This window comes from Astatotilapia calliptera, chromosome 10, assembly GCF_964374335.1.
Source record: "Astatotilapia calliptera chromosome 10, fAstCal68.1, whole genome shotgun sequence".
In the NCBI taxonomy this organism is placed as follows: domain Eukaryota; kingdom Metazoa; phylum Chordata; class Actinopteri; order Cichliformes; family Cichlidae; genus Astatotilapia; species Astatotilapia calliptera.
This window is the reverse complement of record NC_137431.1, coordinates 26,244,887-26,266,661: the sequence shown is the minus strand read 5'-3', so window position 1 is coordinate 26,266,661 and position 21,775 is coordinate 26,244,887. Positions and strand designations below refer to the sequence as shown.

At 40.5% G+C, this 21,775-nt stretch overlaps 1 protein-coding gene across 4 annotated transcripts in view; it reads right to left on the bottom strand.

Annotated features, from left to right (window-relative positions):
- Positions 1 to 1,133: 1,133 nt before the first annotated feature.
- The window catches only part of ppm1e (protein phosphatase, Mg2+/Mn2+ dependent, 1E), a 64,391-nt gene continuing 43,749 nt past the window's right edge, over positions 1,134 to 21,775 (bottom strand). For all 4 annotated transcript variants that reach the window (XM_080307595.1, XM_026181216.2, XM_026181215.2 and 1 more), the window contains 6 exons: positions 18,852 to 18,973; positions 13,442 to 13,641; positions 12,127 to 12,315; positions 11,710 to 11,853; positions 10,633 to 10,726; positions 1,134 to 9,722 (listed from right to left, as the gene is read on the bottom strand). In XM_080307595.1, the coding sequence (XP_080163721.1) occupies positions 8,794 to 9,722; positions 10,633 to 10,726; positions 11,710 to 11,853; positions 12,127 to 12,315; positions 13,442 to 13,641; positions 18,852 to 18,973 (1,678 nt within the window). In that variant the 3' untranslated portion in view covers positions 1,134 to 8,793. The remainder of the gene's footprint in view (positions 9,723 to 10,632; positions 10,727 to 11,709; positions 11,854 to 12,126; positions 12,316 to 13,441; positions 13,642 to 18,851; positions 18,974 to 21,775) is intronic.

Sequence of the window (21,775 nt, the reverse complement as noted above, 5' to 3'; positions counted from 1 at the left end):
AGTTTTCAGGCCCCTCTTCTGTGGAACCAGCTTCCAGTTTGGATTCGGGAGACAGACACTATCTCTACTTTTAAGATTAGGCTTAAAACTTACCTCTTTGCTAAAGCATATAGTTAGGGCTGGACCAGCTGACCCTGAATCCTCTCTTTGTTATGCTGCAATAGACGTTGGCTGCTGGGGGATTCCCATGATGCATTGAGTTTTTCCTTTCCAGTCACCTTTATACTCACTATGTGTTAATAGACCTCTCTGCATTGAATCATATCTGTTATTAACCTCTGTCTCTCTTCCACAGCATGTCTTTTATCCTGTCTTCCTTCTCTCACCCCAACCAGTCACAGCAGATGGCCCCGCCCCTCCCTGAGCCTGGTTCTGCTGGAGGTTTCTTCCTGTTAAAAGGGAGTTTTTCCTTCCCACTGTCGCCAAAGTGCTTGCTCATAGGGGGTCATATGATTGTTGGGTTTTTCTCTGTACCTATGAAGCGCCTTGAGGCGACTTTTGTTGTGATTTGGCGCTTTATAAATAAAAATTGAATTGAATTGAATTATGTGAATAAGAAGCTGCGCATGAATTAAACTTTATTTTGTGCCGTTCTCATTTATTTAATCTTTGTTAAAATCTTTAAACCCAGAAATGTTTTGATTCAAGGTTGTTTATAGGGCAACTTATAGGTTATTGTGATACTCTAGTTCTGGTTAATTATCATAGGTGTCTTGTAAGCCCATTTGGGATGGGTATAATGTTTTAAGCATCATATAATAATAAAATTTGATCAGTTAGTGAATCTATAAACCTGTTATGTGTCTAATTACCAACGAAAGTATCTTCTATAGATGTATTTTTAAAACCAACTTGGTGTTTTTTCTGGTGGGCCAAACCAGACAAAATGTGAAAAAATGAAGGCAAAGAAAAAATTATATAATAATTACTTAAATAGCAATATTTTGTAGGTAGTTGATAATTTTACTTGCCAAATGTTAACATTTATTCCCAAAAACATGCCTGCAGACGGTCCTATTGATGCAAATGCTTCACAGCTATTAGATTCAATAAATTAAATGAGAACGCATCAGCCGACAGTCTTTTATGCGATGTCAGACAGTCACAGTTAAAGAAAAAGCATCAGCCAGAGACTTGGTCTAATCTTTATATACATAATTAGTCACCAGTTACAATACACATATTTATATACTACAGGAACACAGATAATACAGGTACTCAGTGTGTGTTTTACATTTTTTTTTATTATTATTATAATTTTTTCTTTACCTAACCTGCATGTTGAAGAAGTGCCAATCATGGGGTTTGTCTTCAAGCCTGGAGGACAAGAAGGGGAGAGGCTCTCACTCTCAGCCCTACTCCCAACTCACCACATATCCACTGGTCTACATTTGAGCAGTGCATAGGTCTCAGAAGTCCGGACTCCTTTTCTAACGCACACAGATGGCTTATACAAGTTTAAACATCCTGCCTCTTTTATCCCAGCTCCTTTGTTTTTGTTTTTATAGAAGAAAGCTTCACATTCATTCTTCTATCTAATGCTAAAGCTGATCTGAGACATATTAGGACTCATCTGCAGATAAAATGAATGGGAAACGGACTTCATGGACTCGCCCATTATGCCCTTTCAAGTATGGCTTAACACAACTGTATTTTGTTGCATCCTTCAGCAGAAGACAAACCCACAGAGAGCCTTTAATGCAATGTCATTATTGCTTACAGAGTAAAAGAAAAAGCTTTTGTGTACATAGACACAGTGCAGATTCACAGAGGGCCCTATAGTTGGACGGTGATCATGGGAGAGCAGAGCCGAACCTCTGCTTGCTTTCATCATGAGAGCAGGGACACGTCCGACTCGGAGGAACTTATTAAGAGCAAGCAGAGTGTGAGCGGGTCGGGAGTGTAGGGTTTCTCGATCTAAGGTGGAGGATTTACCACAGGGAATGATGGCAAATGCTTTCTTTGCTTATACAGTGACAACTTCTGTGGTTTTTCAGTATGATGGGTAACACTGTATTCACATGAATGCAGCCAGCGGGGATTCCTGGTCACTGAGAGCTGTCACGGTTTGAAAAACTGAACAACAGGACACCGAAAACTACAACTGCACTGCAAAGCTGGAGTGGGCACAAGTAAAACGAGCTTCAGAGTGTCAGTGTGCACACAGCAGTTTCCTATAGCAGAGCAGAACTGCCACCAAATATCAAAACCTCTTAACATCAAAGGAGATCTCGTTCTAATGAAAAACCATCAAACTTAATGTAATACAATTTTATGTTGGAGTAGATGGTGCAGACTGTGTGTTTGCTGGATATTTAGTGTTTCTCTGCTTGAACAGATATGGGTTCAGGATCTAAAATAATGCATCTGAAATGTATTCAGGCTGTGAGCGGCTCACTCAAGAGACAGATATGTCACCATAGTCCAATATTTCAACCCTAAACCAAAGTAAAACTGTATTAAACTAAGCATTAGAGAAATGAATGTAAATAAAATGAAATTTTCGAGTCTCTCCTAGGAGTTATTAATTGAGAATTAATAACTCCTAGGAGAGTTATTAATTCTTAATTGAGAATATCTGGACCATTTCTTTAATGCAAAAATCATTAAGTAGTGAATAATGGTGCGATTGTTCCTTTTTGTATGGTCTTGTACAGACCATTGCATCACTTCCATGCATTTGTATTTTGACTAACAACTGATCTCTGATAGTATTACTGCTATTTTTCCACAGTTTGTTCAGAAATTCATGCTTTCCAGAGGATGAACCCTAACAACTTTGGTGGACCCATGATTTCCCCTCTATCACTACCATCCATCTGTCCATCTTCCAGTTATCCAATTCAGTGTCACACAGTGGGACCGGAGCCAATCCCAGCCATCATGGTGAGAAGCAGGGTACACCCTGACAGGTAGTTTATTAACCTAACGTACATGTCTTTGTGACGGGAAGCTGAGGCACAGAGAAAACCCCAGCCGGCTCATGGGCTTGAACCCAGGACTGTCTCATTGTCCTCACTGCACCACTGCTCCACTGTGCTCCCCTGCAGTAAACAAAATATAATAGAAATGGACGCTGCCTTTTGGTGTTAGTGACATAATTTGGATCAGAGATGTTCGGCAATAATCTGGGAACCTGTCAATGCATTTGCAGGATTTTGGCTGGGAATTATAGGCGAGTCGCTTGTGGACGCACACCCATGCCTTTTTAGCTAACAGCTGGTGGATAGTCCAAGCTCCAGTTGCCAAGGTAACCCTGTAATGTATTTCCAACATTGTCATATGTCTATCATTATAACAAGACCCTGTCACCCAATGGCGGCTCTGCTTCCCTGGAGTTCGAGGCTTTGTGAAAGCTCTAATCTTTGAGCTAAAATGGTTGTGTTTGTAACGCAAACCTACTGATATGACTGGCATTTTTTAAGGCTGATACTAATAAAAAAAATCAAAGCTATTGCAGAAGATTAAGCCAATAATTTAATGTATGTTTTCATGACTTTTTCAAGTAGATATCTCACCAGCTGATGGACTAAAACCATTGATTTACAAGACAGAATTATTATATGTACACTCCTCCAGCACCCAATTAACTCACATTACTCATAATATACACACATCCATTCCTAAGTGATTTTTTTAGAATGACTTGATTTCCTTGGTTGCCTATCGTCTTCACGCTTCTGGAGACAAACACTGCAGATACAGTCCCACAAAATGCGATCCAGTGGCTGTAGTTTGTTGAGTGTCTGGACGGTACATTCCTCAAAAAACTATTCTTACCCTCACAAAAACAAAAACAAAGTAAACACCTCATGTTGACCCTCTTCACCAAGTCTGTCAGGACATTCTGGGACATGAGGTACATTCTGCTCATGCTCGTCACTATTCAGTCCACAGGATGGTTACAGGAGACAACAGCAACAGGGTTAGTGATGCTGGGTGTTTTGTCAGCCAGTGAAAGTGGATGAACTGTTTACAGATCCAGGTTATCACTAACATTTGGAAAGAGTGGAGGTACAGTGTTACAGGAAGAATTAATATGTCCACACAAAAGCGTAGCAGCCAGATTTTTAGCCTTTCCAAACCTCAAAACACAAGAAACAAAGGTAAGTAATCCCATGGTGAGCAGGCCTCTTGGACCAGTGCATGGACTCATAGGCTGGAGGGTTGGAGGAGGGGGTACAGGTGGCTTACATCTTCAAAATGGGCTTCTGTATGCTAGCATAGACAATGAAAAAATGGGTGTAGCTTCCAGGCCTGAAAACTGAAGCCAGCATGGAAGTGCCTTCAAGATACATTTTTTTAAAGGGCACCAGGAGGTGACTTCTCTGGCTGCAAAAGGACATCTGGCCCTAGAGAAGCCTATGGAAAAATATAGCTCAGAGTTTCAGGTCATATCAAATAAACTGTCAGGTCCACTTTGTTAATTGTCAGAAAGGAGAATTATCCAGGGTATACTCACTGGCTAACAAGTTCTGATTGATCAGTTGTCGCATCGAGTTTCAAAACACTGAAAAAGTTCCGCCTAAGGCTTCGTAACGTCATGGTGGCTACATCCATCTTTTATATTGTCTGTGCACTTGCTCGTATTGTAACCTCATTAAATAGCTGCAATCTCGCTGGCTATTGTTTCGTTTGGTTACCCTTGATAATCTGGATTTGAAGTTGGACTTTAATAACAAATAAAGCATGGCGAATATGTAAAAAATATATAGGTGCGCCACCTTTTTTATATATCTGCTCAGCTGGATAACTAGTTTACTAGTATTAAAGCAGACTAAGAGACAGATGGCATTAAATTAATCCAGAGTATGTGGGAGAAACAGAAACAATGGTGGCTAATGGAGAACAAAAATCCCATTTTTGTGGCAAAAATCAACAAACGTTTTAAAGTTTTTTTTAAATCAGGGTTTACAGGTGATTTTTAATGTCTTAAGATAATTTAGATAATGATTCAACATAAATACCCACTTTACCCCCTTTAAAGTCTTTGCTGAGTGGTCTTAAAACACGGCCACTAAAAACATTAAAATCACCAAACACTGGTTAGCCCTGATGCGAGCCTTCTCTCATGTGGGCTAACATTAAAAGTCCAATATTAACAGCTGAATGTCAGATAGGATTTATACTGATTCCATGTGTTTTTTCCCCCAAGCTTTAAAGAGGGTTGCATCAAAATACCTTTTACTTTTAACGCTTTACAGGATTTTTGTTGGAGCTAATTAACTTTGCCCTCAGTACAAAAATAATTTTCTTTTGTGAAAAAGTTAGCATTCTCAGTAGCTGTAGAGGATGGTAAACTTCTTGTTTTTAGCTAGTTATGAGGGTATATTTGAGAACCTTTTACAAGGTTTTTGTTTCAAAATTGAATGACCCCATAAAAATACTAACCACAGCTGTTGTTTGAACTAAAGTTTGTTGGCCAGGAATCAATCAGATTAGTGCACGCTTCTGTATAAAGGTAAATATTTTTCAGAGTAAATTTTCAGTAATATTAGATTATAGCCATAGAGTATGGTGAAATACAAAAGGTAATATATTTAATGCAAAGTGAGATTATATTGGGTTTAAGTGTTATTAGTGTCATTAGAAAGGGATTAATGAGTCCAATATGAAAAAAACTGTCTTTGTAGTATTATCACATAAAGTCAGTCAGAGGATTATTGTTTGATGGCTACATGGTTGCTTGGTATTTATGATTATGAATTATTGTTTATAGGATCTGTACTGAGTGGATATTTGGGATAAGACATGAAAAAACAAACATAAATGTGAGGAATATCTATTCAGGCAAAGTGGTATAAAAACTGAAGATTTCTATGGCCTGATAAGATACCTGAAGTGAGCCTGTTGGACAGCACAGAGGGCCTGTCCATTGCAGAATCTAGATCAGATCCAATTATAAAGGCTCTGTGAAGCCATGGGAGTCAGCCACAGTGGATTTCTCTGACAGTGGCAGCTATTTGTCTATTCATGTGGTGTTGAAAGGAATTGGAAAAATTAGCTACCAACTGCAAAACATGCCCTGAAGTTACAACAACTCTGAATGTCTGCAAAAATGTTGCTACGAGACAAATGAAACAAAGTGTTTGGCTTATACTGAGAAATCTTTGATTAGTGGTGCAAATTCACATTTTCATACACATTTGTGATGAAAATTAATTTTGGAAATGTTTTCTTTATTAATTTGCCATAACTTTGGATAACAAGTCAGGTAAATCCATATTAATTCATTATAGCTATGAATATGTGTGTACTTTTTAAAGCACTTAGTAAGAAAATACAACATGTCTTCTTTGTAGCACTCATGTTGTTTTCACATTAAATGCTATAGGCTACATGAACAGCGGAAGTCGGAAGAACAATTTTCCCAACTGGGACCATCTAAGGAGGATGTGAATGCACAGTAGTAGCTGCACTATGTAATGTAGATGATATACTGTTATGCAGTGATTCTTTATTTACATTTTGATAGCTGTCTCTTAGGCTCCTAACTTTTGGGGACACTGGCTGGGTCGCTTTCTTCATGAGAAGTTGAAACCACTCCCACATCTGTACACTTAGTTAAACAAGAAGCCACTGCAAACCAGATGTCAATTAGCTTAGCTTAGCGTGAAGACTGGAAGCAGGTACCCTACAACAAAATCTGTTTGGGGCAGTGTAGCGGCAACGCCTCCTCCTGGTCTCTTACATTTGCTCGACATTTAAAAATGACACAATACTAACATAAAAGAGAAAGCCCAGTCAAAGCAGCATTATAAAACATTATAATGTACCTCACATGTATGACATCACCTCCACATTTTTCTATAATGTTACTATAACGTTGCAAAATAGTCTGGTTATTTTGCTACAAGAGAAGCATACAAACTTACCAAGTTCTTATGACAAAATGTAACAACGTGGAATTATGTAATATGTTTGTTGGGTAGTAACATAATAGTCTGCCGAAAGGTAGCAAAATATTAACGTTACAGTCTAGAAAAACTTGTATCAGACCCCACCTTATTAAAAACGTTTAGAAAATTTCCTGTTTCTCTGAATTAATAAATAATACAGCTGGAAAATATTGCATGGTCATCCTATCTTGATAGACATAGCGGTGATAGATATCGGTGTTATCCATAAGTAAGCATCAGTAAGCTGAGCCAATCAGCTGCTGGTAATAGCTTCATATTTATCAGACAGATGTGAGAGTGGTATCCATACTTTTATTTTGGCAAAATAAAAATGTTAATCTCTTTTGCTGTTAGAGCCTCGTGATATGACTGGGCTGAACGCACAAGCCAGACTTGTCTTTAATGGTGATAGGAAACAATGAGTGACTGGGTGTGCATAAAGGACATGGAGCTCAGTAACTCAGTAATATGGAAGGTATGGAATACCTGTGGGAAAAATGCTTTTCTTCACTGGGTTTTCTGTAAAAAACAAAAACAACCAAAACTATGATGAAATTGTTTTTTTGTTTTTTTTTAAAAACCCGCTCTAAAAACCCCATTATCTCAGGAGCATATCACCATCTGGACTACATGAAGAATTTATTCAGGTAAGTGACTGCTAATCTTTTATAATCCGGTGCTAAGTGCTTTTATCTGTAGACAAATGTGGCTGGATAATGGCTGGGTCATTGACTGAATTGGAGGGGGCAGAACAGTGTGTGCTTCCAGTCCGAGAAACCAGGAGCAACAATTGTTCCGGCCTCCGTTTACGAATGTTATTCATCTGCCACCGAGGGATTGTTGAGGAGACAGAGAGGCAGGCTGCGCTATTAGAGCTTAATTTAATGCTGGGTCGCTCGACATTCTCAGTAGCTTACTCAGAAGAAAAGATGATATGTGACACCTCGCCGTGCATTTATACCTGGGTATGACTGCACAGTGAGATGCAGAATTTAAAAAAAAAAAAAAAAACAGTCTGTGGATGATTACACTTAAAAGCATGAAGTTCAGTTAGAGCTACGGAGATAGATTTGACTCCCCCCCGTCTGTCCACTTTGTGCGAATGAGCAAACCAGCAAAAGTAGTTTGGTGGTGGCTTATACATTTTATATATTGTAACAAGAGAGTAACAAGAAATGACGGTAAAGATGGCTAAAAGGGATCAGATCCCTGCAGTACATGATACTTTTGTCCACATACTTTTGACCAAGCCGAGCAATTTTTTCTTTATTTCATCCTCAGTTTTTCCTTCTTCAAGTACCAGATTTAATCTTTTCTGTGTTGCATCTTCTTTCTTTTTAAAATGGTCTCTTCAAAATAGTCTGTAGAGCGACCAAGCACATAAATTAATCTTAAATGTGTTCAGACTGAATATGTTTCTCATCAACAAAACTGCTTCTAAATGTTTCTGGTGTCCAGTTCTTTCTGTTATTTGCCTTTAAATCTTCACTTATATCCTCGTTAATGAAATACTCAGACGTAAACTTTATGTAAGGTGCCTACGGTAAGCTGTGTCCTTCAGTCTGAACACATCTTATTAACCTGCACTTCCAGCTCTGGCTTCATTTTGACTGGTCAGTGGTCCCAATGGAGAATGCAGTTATGAGCTTTACCTACAGCATTGAGGAGTGGGGCTTGTGTTAATGGGCCAGCTTACAATTGGAAACATTTCAGCTTAGGACAGAGAGCACCACTCCTCTGACAGAGATTCAATAATCACATAACAACTGCAGGAGCTACAACTACCAACTATCAAAGAAAGACATGTTGACGTGTTGTTGAAGGCAAAGGTGGATGGGTGGACTGCGGGGCAGGAAGGAGGGTTGAAGGAGATGGTTTGGTCTGGGTCACCTCTTCAGATGGTGGCATCATGGGGCAGTTGAGGCACTGCCACTTCGGATTTCTGGTTGGAGTAGCGCTGCATGTGGGGCAGCAGGGGGCCAGATGGTAACAGCCCTAGCAGCTCCCTGGATCTGCTTGGCAACCTCCGCCCCCACCGGCGACTACCATAACCGAGCTTGCGGCTTCGCCTCACTGCCTGGCCTAACAGCATGGCTGTGTGGGGCCACAGTGGGTCCGTGAAGCTAGAGATGCTGGACTCCTGAAGAGGGACACAGGACCTGCGCCTCAGTGCGCGTTCTCGGAAGATGTGAGAGGCGGCAAAGAGGTCGGGGCTAAGGCCGAAAGAGCCGCAGGTCAGCGAGATGCGGCCCTCCAGCGATGGCCCCAGCAGGCTGAGGCTAGTTCTGTCCGTGAACGAGTCAGTTCGGTCTTCGTAGCCAAGGTCAGCGGGCGCTGAGCACTGCTGCAGGGGCCAGCCTCCACGGCTCTTCCCCCCATTGTCCGCATTGCTTCCTCCCTCTCCGCCATCACGCTCTACCCTGACCGCTTCATCTTCCTCCTCATGCTCCTCCTCTTCTTGCTCCTCCTCCTCCACCTCTGCTACCTCCTCCTCGTCCGCCACCTCTCCCTCCACCACACCCTCCTCCTCTTCCTCGGTGCTGGTGGGTGGTGGCGAGCGAGGGTCCCGCAAGAAGACCACTATGACAGTGATATTATCGCTAGAGCCCGCATCCCGGGCTGAGGCCACCAGCTTATGAGCTACCATGGTGGTGTCCCCAGCGTTCTCCTGGAGATGATCGCTGACCACGCGCACCGCCTCATCTGGATTCACCGTGTCCCAGAAGCCATCGCAGGCCAGAATCAGGTAGTCTTCTGAACCATCCAATGGGAAGATGCCATGGTCTGCGTCGCCACAGATGTAGGGTTTGTGCTCAGAGTCACCTGTCAACACAGGTAACAGTTTAATCTGTGAGGATCTGCTCAGACTAAGGTAAAAACATCCAGGAACATCTCATGAATCAGGAAAAGGAATCTAGTAGGAAATTATCTAAAATAATAACATTATATTTATAATAACTGCTTTCTAATAGTGGGATTAGCATATGTACATGTGCTGCTTTAAATGTTGGGGTGGGGTTGGGGTGGGGTGGGGGTGTTAAAGTTCTCTGTACTCTTACATTTAACACCCTACCTTAAATCTAACTCTGTTTTAGGGTTAAATTGTAACTTTAACCCTAAAGGAAATCTTTAACTCTCATGTTAGTTCTTGAAGGGATGTGAAAAAAATAAGAGTGAACCGATACATTAGGGTTAGGTGCAACTTTTCCTTTCCCTCACTCTGCAGCTCTAAAACTAAGTCTGGTTCTCAAAAAGATAGCTGGATCAATTTTTCTGTAAGGAAGCTATTTTTGGCTGCTCCCTTATTCACAAAGGGTCACCACAAAAGGTAGCTCTGCATATTTGATTGGTCGATTTTTTTTACTTCCTGACTCAAAACCTCAAAGGGATTTGTCTGTATTCCTCGGTCTGAACCAGGGAGTCTTTTCCTTGCCAGGTAAACGTGTAAGCTGCTAAACTTGGATATGCTTTTACGGATGTGTTTTAATGTCATTTTATATTAGTTTTTTGTCTTTTCTATAGCAAATGACTTCTGTCGTTCTTTTTGGATGAGCAGTTTTCAAGAAGGGTACCACCCACAACCTGCCCACAGTCTGCCCACAATTACACATATTTCTCTTTTCAAAAGAGAAACTTTATGATTAACTCAATGTGACACGTTTAAGGGTCATCTATGAAGCTACAAAAATGTATGAGAATTGTGCAGTAAAAAGAATGTGCATGAAAAGTTTACCTATCGCTCTGGATACAGACAAGCTGCCATTGACCCTCCACGTGCCGAACCAGATCACACAACCTCCGAGAGCCTCGATCCTCTGCTTCTCATCCTGCAGACACAAAATGATTGGAATCATCTTGTGCTGCCATTCTGCAGCAGAAAGCTCAGTACTAAAGCACAATGCTTTGCCCGCCTCTGCTGTGCCCTTAAAATCTGAAATGCTGGTGCTGTTTCTAGATTAATGATGCTGGAAACAGGCTGGGATGTAGCAAGGAAGGAGGACGGTGTCCTGTGTTACTATTGTTGTTGCAGAATTAAACAAAGAAACACATGGTGAGCAATAATGGAGTGGAAATTTTGCGACAAATTACAATAATGAACAGGAAGTGGAAAGCTCATGAAGCACAAGTTTTCCTATATACAGATTTTTAAGGGAGTTCAGTTGTTTGACTACGACGTGCACCTTTCAGGTACTCAGCAGGCAGGTGGTATAATACTGCTCTCACATTTGGTTGTGAAATATAAAACTTTGGCAGAAATCACCCTAAAATATCACTAAATAACACATTATATCTCATTTGTTCTCATTTTTTTAAAAAGAAGTGTAAATTAACAATGTGTTGTTTTATCTGAGTTTATTGGTGCCAGAATATTTTTTTGGCTGTAACTATTAATCTACGAAAGTTCTCACCGCCTGCCAACTGCTCAGAGAAAATAAATATTTTGCCACATAACGCCGTAAAATGGAAACTCGACGTTTTTACACTTCAGTACTTTTGCCGATTAAATCAACACAACACAGTAACGGGATCTTTACATAATGCAAGTGCAAATATGATTAATCTGAAATCCATCTAAGTCAAAATGCACCAACGTATAAAACAACTCTTTATTAAAGTTGATAAATTATTGTCATTTGTCTTATCCTTGCCACTGTCTATTTGAGAAAGTTTACATCTGATTGACTGCCCCTCACAAACAGAAGGTCAGAACAGCAGGTAGGCGTGGCTGCTAACAGAGTTTCTACAATCCACAGAGAAATTCATAAAGGACTCATCATGTCTGAGGTATGAGGAGACTGAGTTATCTCACCTCTCTGTCTGGTTTATGTGGTTTCATCAGCTCCACCACCTGCCCTCTCCTGACCAGAATGACCTGGGAGTCTCCAAGCCAGGCCACGTACAACGTCCGGCCCCGCAGGAACGTCACCACCCCTGTTGTGCCGCAACGTAGGTTCTGCCAGACAGACACATGTCACAGTGTTCTCAAGAGCAGCTGCATCACCACAAATACTTTGAAACGAGCAGAAAAAAATGTTGACAACATTGAGCTGTTTAGAAAGACACCTCTGTCTCATTCTTATTAAAATTGGACTAGCTGTTGGAATTATACTCATAGCATAAATAAATAGTGTTATTCACCATGAGTAAACTTAACAGTACTTCATAGTTTAGGAATACTGTGCAGTAAATACTACTAAATGGTTTCGTCCTTGGATTATGTGGTTACCTCTCGCGAGGCCTTCTTCACAAAGCGTTCGTCGGTGAGTTTGAAGGCTCTGCAGAGCGCCTCGCTGGGGTCCTGGCTGAAGGATTCCTGCCGGACTAAGTTCACGTGAAGGTGATTGGCTGCATAAATGGCAGCATCAACACCTCCATGACCGTCAAACACAGCAAAGAAAGCCTGCTCTTCCTGATCCTGGCAGACAGGAAAAAACATGATTTTGTAGGCTGGACTGCATGGCGTGAAACTCCCATATCACAAAAACAAATTTCCACAGTTATCTATTTGGCATTAAACTTTTGATGTAGTCCCTAAATACAGTAAACTCAAATGACTTAATGGCCTAATTGGTCAAATGATATAATGTAATATTGAGACTGCAAACATCACAATTTGGATATATCAAAAGTTACTATATGCAATATTTGCTAAGGTATTCTATATAAAATATACGGAATTACAGGTACTTAAATGCTACATATGGGTCCTTTTAGCATGATGGTGGGTAGTTGCTAGGCACCATGATGATGAAATAAGATCCTTCAGGGGCCCAAGATGTACCTGGCTGTTCAAGGTCTGATCATGTAGTTTAGGGGCAACCAAACAAAGAGAGAGAGAAACTGGGTGTTTAATATGATTTGTGCCAAATCGACTGCATTCTTTCTTATTGCCAGCAGGAGGCGACTCCTCTGATTTCAGAAAACATTTTACTCTGGAGTTTATGGTCCTAAGTTTTCGAGCCCTATTTCATCAATAAATAATTAAATAAAAATAGCTTGAAAAGGCTTGTTGTTGCTAACAGAGTACAAAAATAGAAACAAGGGGCCAGAAATGATGTATTAATGTGATCACATTAATGTGATTAATGTGATCAAACATTAATATGTATTAATGTTTGATCTGATATTGTCATGTTAGTGTTGTTTCTGGATAAACAAAAGTAACGTTGGTCCAGGTTCAACATTGTAGTGATGTCATTGTTTTGCGATGTGGAAAGACCGTCCCACCACACACAAAACCGTAACCCTGATCTCATAACCCTAACCTATAGCCCCGTAATCCTAAACCTAACCTAACCTTTTCCTAAGTGGACATCAGCAAGTTTTTTTGCAAGTCGCAAAGCTATGACATCCCAACAATGTGATTGGTCAGTTCCAGTGTTGTGGAATCATTATTGTGTTGATCCAGGATAGTGTATTAATTAGGTTATGATTGACCGTAATTCTAACCCATGGCTCATGAGCTGCAGTTTGCTGACCTCTGGCCTAACGTAACATATTTAATGCATGAGTTTTTGTGTGTTTTTGACACTAACCCCTACCTGAATATTGAAAAGTGTGTTGAAGTCAGGGATGATGATGTGCTTGTCCTCCATCTTGCGCCGCATGTTCTTGATGGCGTGGATGGACGTCTCATAATATGGCTGTGGACGACGGCGGAAGGGGAGCTCCTTCAGCCAGAGGCAGCACGTCTCAAACAGTCTATTAAACACCAGCCGGGCCAGCTTCACAGACTCCATCTCTGACACACACAAACACACACACACGCGATGAGCCAGGCTGTTCTATTTTAGCTTCATTGCTTCCACTGTTGGTTTGGAGCTCAGTTTATAGAGCTTGCACTTTTGAAAGTATACTCTTTCAGAGATGTATCTTTTGAACATCAAACAGTGCGTCTCTAGGTGCCTCTGAAAGCTGTCTGAGAGGTGATCGCTCAGTCTGCAGTAACAATAGCTTCTAATAGTGACACAGAGTACTGGAAAGATAAAGAAAATGTGCATGAATCACTCTTACAGTTTAATCCAGTTTTCTTACCATAGCGAAAGTAAAACAATATTTCGGTTATCCTGAAATGGCACATCTGTAAATCTGATCATTTTTGTGACCATTTAAATTTATATGATAGTTATTTATTTCATTTAAGGAAAGGTTTAATGTAGGTTTGCAATAACTGTTTGAGGTACAAAGTACATTTATTTTTTATGTCAATTAGCTGTTCCTCAATGAAATGTCAGGAAAACACAGAAAATCTTCAGTGTAGTTTCCCAGAGTCCAAGGCAACATTTTCAGATGTCTAATCTAAAACTCAAAGACATTCAGTTTACATTTATATATAAACTGCAAAGATTCATGTTTGAGAAATTAGAAAACACCTGGTGTTTTTGCTGTTCAAAAAATAATGAAGGGAGCACTTATCGTCACAATATAACACAACTTCAGGGTTATCAATCTGTCCAGTTATGAAGCAGAAACCACTCTGAATCCATGTCAGCTACTTTAGTGGAAATCAAAGTGATTAAAGGTGCATTTGAGAAGAAACAACAAGACAAGCCCTAAACAGGGGATGGTTTCGCAGGTGGTGCTTCAGGGCATCGCTCTCTCTTTCTCCTTCCTGACTGATTTTTGCTGGTGCCTTTGTCACTGCTGGCAACAGGGGACGGGACCTGCAGCCCATTCTGTTTATCCAGCTAGACCAGCTTCTCCAGGATTTTAGACAGCATCTGTCTAATGAGCTCAGTATAGACCTGCCAGCTCTGTTTCCTGGTGAAAGCCAGTAGAAGTGCATTTTTCTCATCTATGAGCACAGGCCCCACTCTAGGCCGTTGGGACCTCATGCAAGTGAATATCCTGGCCGAGGTCATAATTTACTGGACTTTGGCAGTTTTCCTCCTGTTCTTTCACACATAAAGGAGGAGATCTCAGCCCTTTTGAGCCCTTGTCTTGTTCTCCCACAGCCCATCTCCTTATATCTCCTCCACGCTCTTCACACAGGAAACCTTTTGATCGTGGAGAAGCTGGACTCCCTGTGCAACAGATACCATCTCGTGGTAACAGCAGTGATCAGGACACTGGCAAAAAGCAAAACTGTAGAAAAAAAAAGAGCCACAGAGGAGAAGGAGAGAGCAATGATCTGTGGCCACCACCTGCAAAAACACTCCCTTTTTGGAGCTTGTGTTGTTGTTGCCTTTCAGTGCACCTGTCGTCAATTTCATTTGCATCAAAGCTGAAATGGACTCGCAGTGGTTTCTCCTTCCCGACTGGAGAGATTAATATCCCAGACGTTTGTGTGTCATACTATGATGATCAAGTGGTCCCTTAATTCATTTGAGCAGTGCATTAAGTGATTACATAAATGAGCATAAATACATTTTCTGGTAACTGATCAGGATAAGCCATTGCAGGGGTGTGACGTCTGTGTCTGTCACCATATCAATTTATTTTAATTTACCGACTCTGTCTTCAACAAAACCTCAGTAGTTAAGTTCAGTTAAGTTGAAAGTGGGGGGGGGGGGATTTAATAGCTGAAAATAATTATGTGTTAACATTGTTATCTTGCTACTTCTTTGTTCCTATATTTTCCTCTGGCAGGTTTTGCTCGTACTGGCCAGATGGAGAGGAAAAAAGAAAGTTAATGAGTCGAGTTTCGAACCTTCATGAGGTTGGTCTACATTCAGCTTACAACAAGAGTATTTTCTTTAATGAGTAAGTATTTGAATAAATAAACCTTTTTATTGCTTCATGTGGATCACAGTTCCAATTTATTGGTTGCACCGTTGCCATTTCATCCTTACAGCACAGTTTTCTGGACAAGGTTTAATATTTCTCCAGATAGCAGAAGACAAATCGTCAGTAACATTTACCAAGAACTGCTTTGCGAGATCTAAAAATTAAAGAAACATTGGTCAAATTAAAGTACTTTATCCCTGGGTAGTCCCTGCACATCTTCCTCTCAGAGAGATTTTACAGGGTGAATTAAACTAAAAGGTTCTTGTCTAAATTTTTCTGCTGTGTCAAAAAATACCCAACAATGACATTTGAAAACTCCTCATCCCCCGGAGGAAATTACACCCTTGTGAACAGAGGCACTCCAGGGGCCTGTTTTACTTTGTCAGAAAGGCAAAGTCATTGGCAGATTTCACTCAGGTACACAAGTTAGTGGAACAGAGGCGAGCCTGTAAGCAGAATATGCGCTCGCTGTAATAACCACGTCTGTGCGAGTATGTGAGCGTGACCTACTAATGCTATCTGCTGGTATTATAGTCTATCCTGATTTTTCTCTCTCTTCTCACTGTCACTTTGCTTGAAAAATATGGCATCAGCGAGATGGAGAGCCAGCTGGTGCTGCATCCACTCATCCTCCTTTTTAAAAGTATGTGCACATCAAACCCAATGTCCTGGTAATAAACTGCACTTTGTGAGCCGAATGTTTCACGCTCTCCTCCCGTCTGTCTTGCTCCAAATGGAGATGTTGTAAAGGTCTATTCATAACACCTTGCAAATAGTTGGAGGGGGAAAAAAAAGAGAATTGTGGCGTGCAATGAAGCGGCATCAAACAGGATGTGATCGGCTGTTACACAACACAAGACGCACAAGCAGAGAGATGGTGGTGGTGGTGCACTCTGAGCCTCACTACAACTCCAGCAAGAGCAGAACATTTACAACCTTTCTACAGCTCCTGATGCTGGATTCACTGTATGCGCTTCGCCCGCTTAAAGCAGGAGAACTAAAGAGAAACTGGTGTAATGTAATGGAAACAAACCCAGTCTTTATGCTTTTATGGTTTTAGTAAATAATGAGTGTTTTTGGTAATTGGATTGCATTTATATTTTTGTACTTTTTCTATTTATTTAATTTTTTTCAATGTTGTATATCTCAGCTGACGTTCTCTGCTCCTTTATAACTGCTCTGTTGAGAATAAATAAAGCATTTTTGAATTTTAATTTGAAACGTAAAGTTATAATTTCTTGTTCACTGTAAGAAAAAAACAACATCTCTGACATATGTTAGCAATACTAGATTTTTGTGACTGTTAGCAAATGATTGGCTGCACGACAAATCAAAAATGGTTAAAAATTTGTTTTCAAAGAATAAATCATTTTTAATTAACTGATATTTGCACGTGCAATATGCTTAATGTTTCCTACCATGAACCTCTGAATTTACTTCTCCTACAACTTTTAGTATTTTGCAGAAATAGGTCCATTGTTGTGGCATGGATAATGGCTGTCAGTTAATACCTCTATGTTTTTTTTTAACATTATCAGATTCGATTTTATTGGAATTTGGTGCTAATAATTCCATAATTAGGCATCTCAGTTTAATATTTAAATATTAAACTGAGATGCCTGTTAACATTTTAAATAATTTGTAATCATAGAGACAATTTCCACAATGGAAAATAGAAAAAGCTATATTTTAAAGCTATATATAACTTATATGCACATAAGTCGCTCAGACTGTGAGTAGCAGAGTATCTTTTTGTCTAAATATAAGTAATTATGTTTGATAATTTTGTGCGATTTTTCATCTCCTTTTTGCACAAATGATTAAAAACCACAATAAGTTACATTAGAACATACACTCAACGGCCAGTTTATTAGGTACGCACTGTTTGTACATTGTTTGATGCTTTATTTCTTTATGCAACAGAGTCAACAAGATGCTGGAAACCACCAGTCCATTTGAGTACAGTGAACGCAGAAACGAGTTTGAGATGATTTAAGCTTTTTTACATGGTGTGTCTTCCTGCTGGAAGCAGTCATCAGACGATGGGTGGACTGTGGTCATAAAGGGATGGACCTGGTGCTTAAATGATGCCCAGTTGGTAGTAAGAAGCCCAAAGTGTGCCAAGAAAATATCCCCCACACAATTACACCACCGCCTGCCTGAAATATTGATACAAAGCAGGATGGAGCTATGCTTTCATATTGTTTATGCCAAATTCTGACCCTACAATCCAAATATAGCAGAAACCAAGACTCAAGACAAGACAGCAATTTTAGTGAGCCTGGTGAACTGTAGCCTCAGTTTCCTGTTCTTAGCTGACTAACTAGTGCTGTTGCTGTAGTCCATCTGCTTCAACATTCAGAGTTGCTCTTCTGCATTTCGGTTGTAACAAGTGGTTATTTAAGTTACTATTCCCTTCCAGAACTGATGCTCAATGGATATTTCCTTTTTTCCGAGTATTCTCTGTAAATCCTAGAGACGGCTGTGAAGTAGATCAGCAGTTTCTGAAATACTCAGACCAGTTTGGCACCAACAACCCCACCACCAGGATTAAGAGAGCAAGCTACAGTTGAAGGACTCCCTTTGAAATGAAACTGTTTTCCTCATTGATTTTTCACAAATTGATCAAAAGGGCTAACAGAGCAACACTTTAGACTGTCAATACTGAACGGGTTCCTTTACTTTAGTTCCCAAAGAAGTCATTAAGTTAAAAAACAAGTCATAAATACATCATTTCAGCTTATTTAAAAAAACAAAAAACAAAAAGACAGTTGCCTTCGAAAACAGCTGGCAATGTACATGTCAAACAGCAGTTCTTTGGGACTATTTTTGACTAATACATATCTCGTCCTCTGCAAAACATGACAGCTGACAAACTGACAGCCTAATTGCAGTTTGAGCAGATGTTGACTGTTGAAGGTAATTTGTATATCTTTGCATGCTGTGTTTTCTCCAGTATACAGCTTTCATGTAGCTTGAAAGCCATTTTGATGTAAATATGCTGGCCATTGTTGGATTTAGCACATCCTGGCTGACAGCTTTGGGTGTGCTTCGGAGTTTACTTTGTGCCCTCTAGCGGTCAAACACCTCTCCGTGCAGCTTTGTGGGGGAGAACTGGGACAAAGCCCTGGTGGTTATATGCCTATGTGCATGTGTGTGGGATGAAGTGAGAGAGAGACCTAATTTGTGCGAGAGAGCGGTCTCGTGGGCTCCCTGGGGACTCACGTGGTAATGGGTCAGCTCCATCTTCTACAGTCTTATTGAGGTGGTGAATAGAGAGGTCAGTCTGCAGGAGGCTGTCTGCTGTGGCTCTGGCCAAGGCGGCAGCCAGGGAGCACGGGCAGTTACTGTGGTGAGGAGAGACGACACAGTTAAGAATGGGTCAGAAAGAAAAATCATCTTACATCATCGACTGACAGCATGATCTAGGTTTATTAGGAAATATATTCAAGGATCCACAATACTAACATGCCGGAACAAACAGCATTACTGATGCTTTCTTGGAGCCTTAACACAAACAAGTTTTGGCAGGTATTATTGGCTGGTTTTGGCTCGTCACAGGTGTGGGCATCAGCACAGATACTGCATATCTGATTATAAGTAATAAGAAATGACAGCACACAGATCTCAGAAATATACATCTGTGGTCATTTTTCTGCTTCAGAGCAATCACATTTTTACATAGCAGTAAAATTATTAAAAGTTACATTTTTATAATAAGTCATGCCATTCACTTAACAAGGCAAACCCGCACTCTGGCAGGCTGAAAGATGATCTAAAATTGCAGTTCCTCTAGTCACCACTTGAGGCTGGCTCCAAAAACGAGTCAGTCCCGATAGACTCCCATGTTAATGAACGTGTTTGCAGCCTGGTACAAAAAAGGGTTGGGTCTCTATGCACAGTTTCTTCCTTTATATTAACTGTAAGGTAGGCAATTTATTTTTCATCCATTTTCATCCACACATCCATTTGCATACCGGTGAGGCTTAATCTTGGATATGGCTTTCTTGATTGACATATGTGGTGTAACTGCTAGCTATGTGCTAGGCCTCACCTCTACTATTCGGGTTTTTCAGTCATGGATTATCTTCTAGGCACATGGTGCTGTAGGGTCAATGAATAAGAGCTCAAACACATAAAATCAGTCGGGGCCCATTTAACATACACAAGGCTAATCACCAATTTCACAGCAAACACTTGCCAAAGGGTCAGGGAATACAAATTTTTTTTCTCTAGAAACCAGAGGTTGTATCACGTCCAACATGGTGGACCACTCTTGAGAAATATGACATCACATGAAAAACCTAAACAGAATTTATTACATGAGTGATTCTCAAAGTGTGGGGTACCGCCCCCTAATGGACACTGCTGATGAGCTGTACAAGATATTTCACAATAAACAAAACACCTTTAACTTTACACTTTGTAATTCTGTTTGAAATTAACATTAATATTTAAAATATAGGTATAAAATATAAATCAAATATTAAATACAGAAACCATTTCTAAATAATCACAGTTAAACAAAGCCATGGAATTTAAATTACATGTTTTAGAGCTAAAAAATTATAAAAAACAAATCACAAATGAGAAATCACTTCATTTTGGTTTGTGTGTGTGTGTGTGTGCGTGTGTGTGTGTGTGTGTGTGTGTGTGTGTGTGTGTGTGCGTGTGCGTGCGCGTGTGTGTGTGTGTGTGTGCGCGCGTGTGTGTGTGTGTGCGTGTGGCTGCAGCATGATTCAATTTGGGCACTCCCTGAATTCTGATATCATGCATGTCATCTGTGGAATGCCCATGTGCGTATTTGCCTTGAAGGATTTAAACGTTTTATAACACAAAGTTCTGCTTAGTGCAGCAGAATATCACAACATCTGGCCACATCTGCACACGCTGGAGGAGGTGTGCCTTTTTCTTAAGGTTAACGAGAGCTGGGGAGGAGGAGGAGAAGGAGTGGGAGGAAGCAGAGGAGGGTCGTTTGAAGGACTGAAGGCTTGCTGCACATGAGTCACCACGATAACTAGGCCACATCCAGATGCAGGTAACCATAGTAACCTAATGTCTGGATAGTCTCCATAGCACTCAAATTAACTTGAAAATATATCTGAACTGAAGTGATGCTAGCTCAATGGCTTTTTAATTAAGGAGCCACAAGCAGTGAAAAACGACTCTCCTGAACTGGACTGATACAATAATCTGATCTGGTCACACCTGAAAATCCTTCAAGCATTCACACAATCTAAAACTTCCGGCAGGTGTGTTGAGAAGCTCTGATTTTGGTTACATGATTTGTTAATGAAGCAGTAATGTTGGTTTTAAAGAAAGCAGGGCATGATCGAACAAAGGTTCAAACCAGGAAACAGCACCTGAGGCTGTGCACTCCTCTGGGGGTGATTCATTAAGTGGGACAACAGATGGGAGGCAGCGAGTGTTCAGAGGTTACTGTGCTGAAAGAGAAACTTACAAACTGAAGTATATATGTGTCCAAAAAAATGTCATGCTATATTTTAAACATATTCTAACACCCTATGCTTACATCAACCAAATATACACAGCACACCCAGACTACCAGCTATGTAAGGCTGTAATAAACCAAAGCAATCACAAGGATTGCTTTGGTTGCTAGCAAGTCGGCATGGTCGCCTTCAGTTTGAATGGATGTCAGTGCCTCGTCTGCAAAAAGATAGTGCTCGATCAGCTGTAGTGAGGCTTTCTCGTCAACGTAAAAGTTGTGCCTTACCAATGCAACCAAACATGTTTCAAAAAGCAATAAGTTAGTGTCTTCCATGTGTACTCCCCAACCAGTTGGGGAGTACACATTTCTCCCTAGCAACTAGAGGTGCGAGTGAGTTGCTGACTGGTCTCTATACCTATGATTGAGGACACTGGATTATATTAACCTGAAACCTTATCTTTTGCTAAAGTTGACCAAGTAGTTTTGGTACCTCAGCCAAACTCTGCTGCAACTAAAAACTGACAAAGATCACTGAAAAGTGAAAATATTGAATCAAAGTAGGTCTAAAAAACACTAACGACACTGTTTCCCAAAGAGTTGAATCATTTTTTGGGGGATGCTGTGCATATGTGTGGGTGAATGGAAATGGAGATAAACTATCCATCCATCCATTCGCTTCCGCTTATCCTTTTCAGGG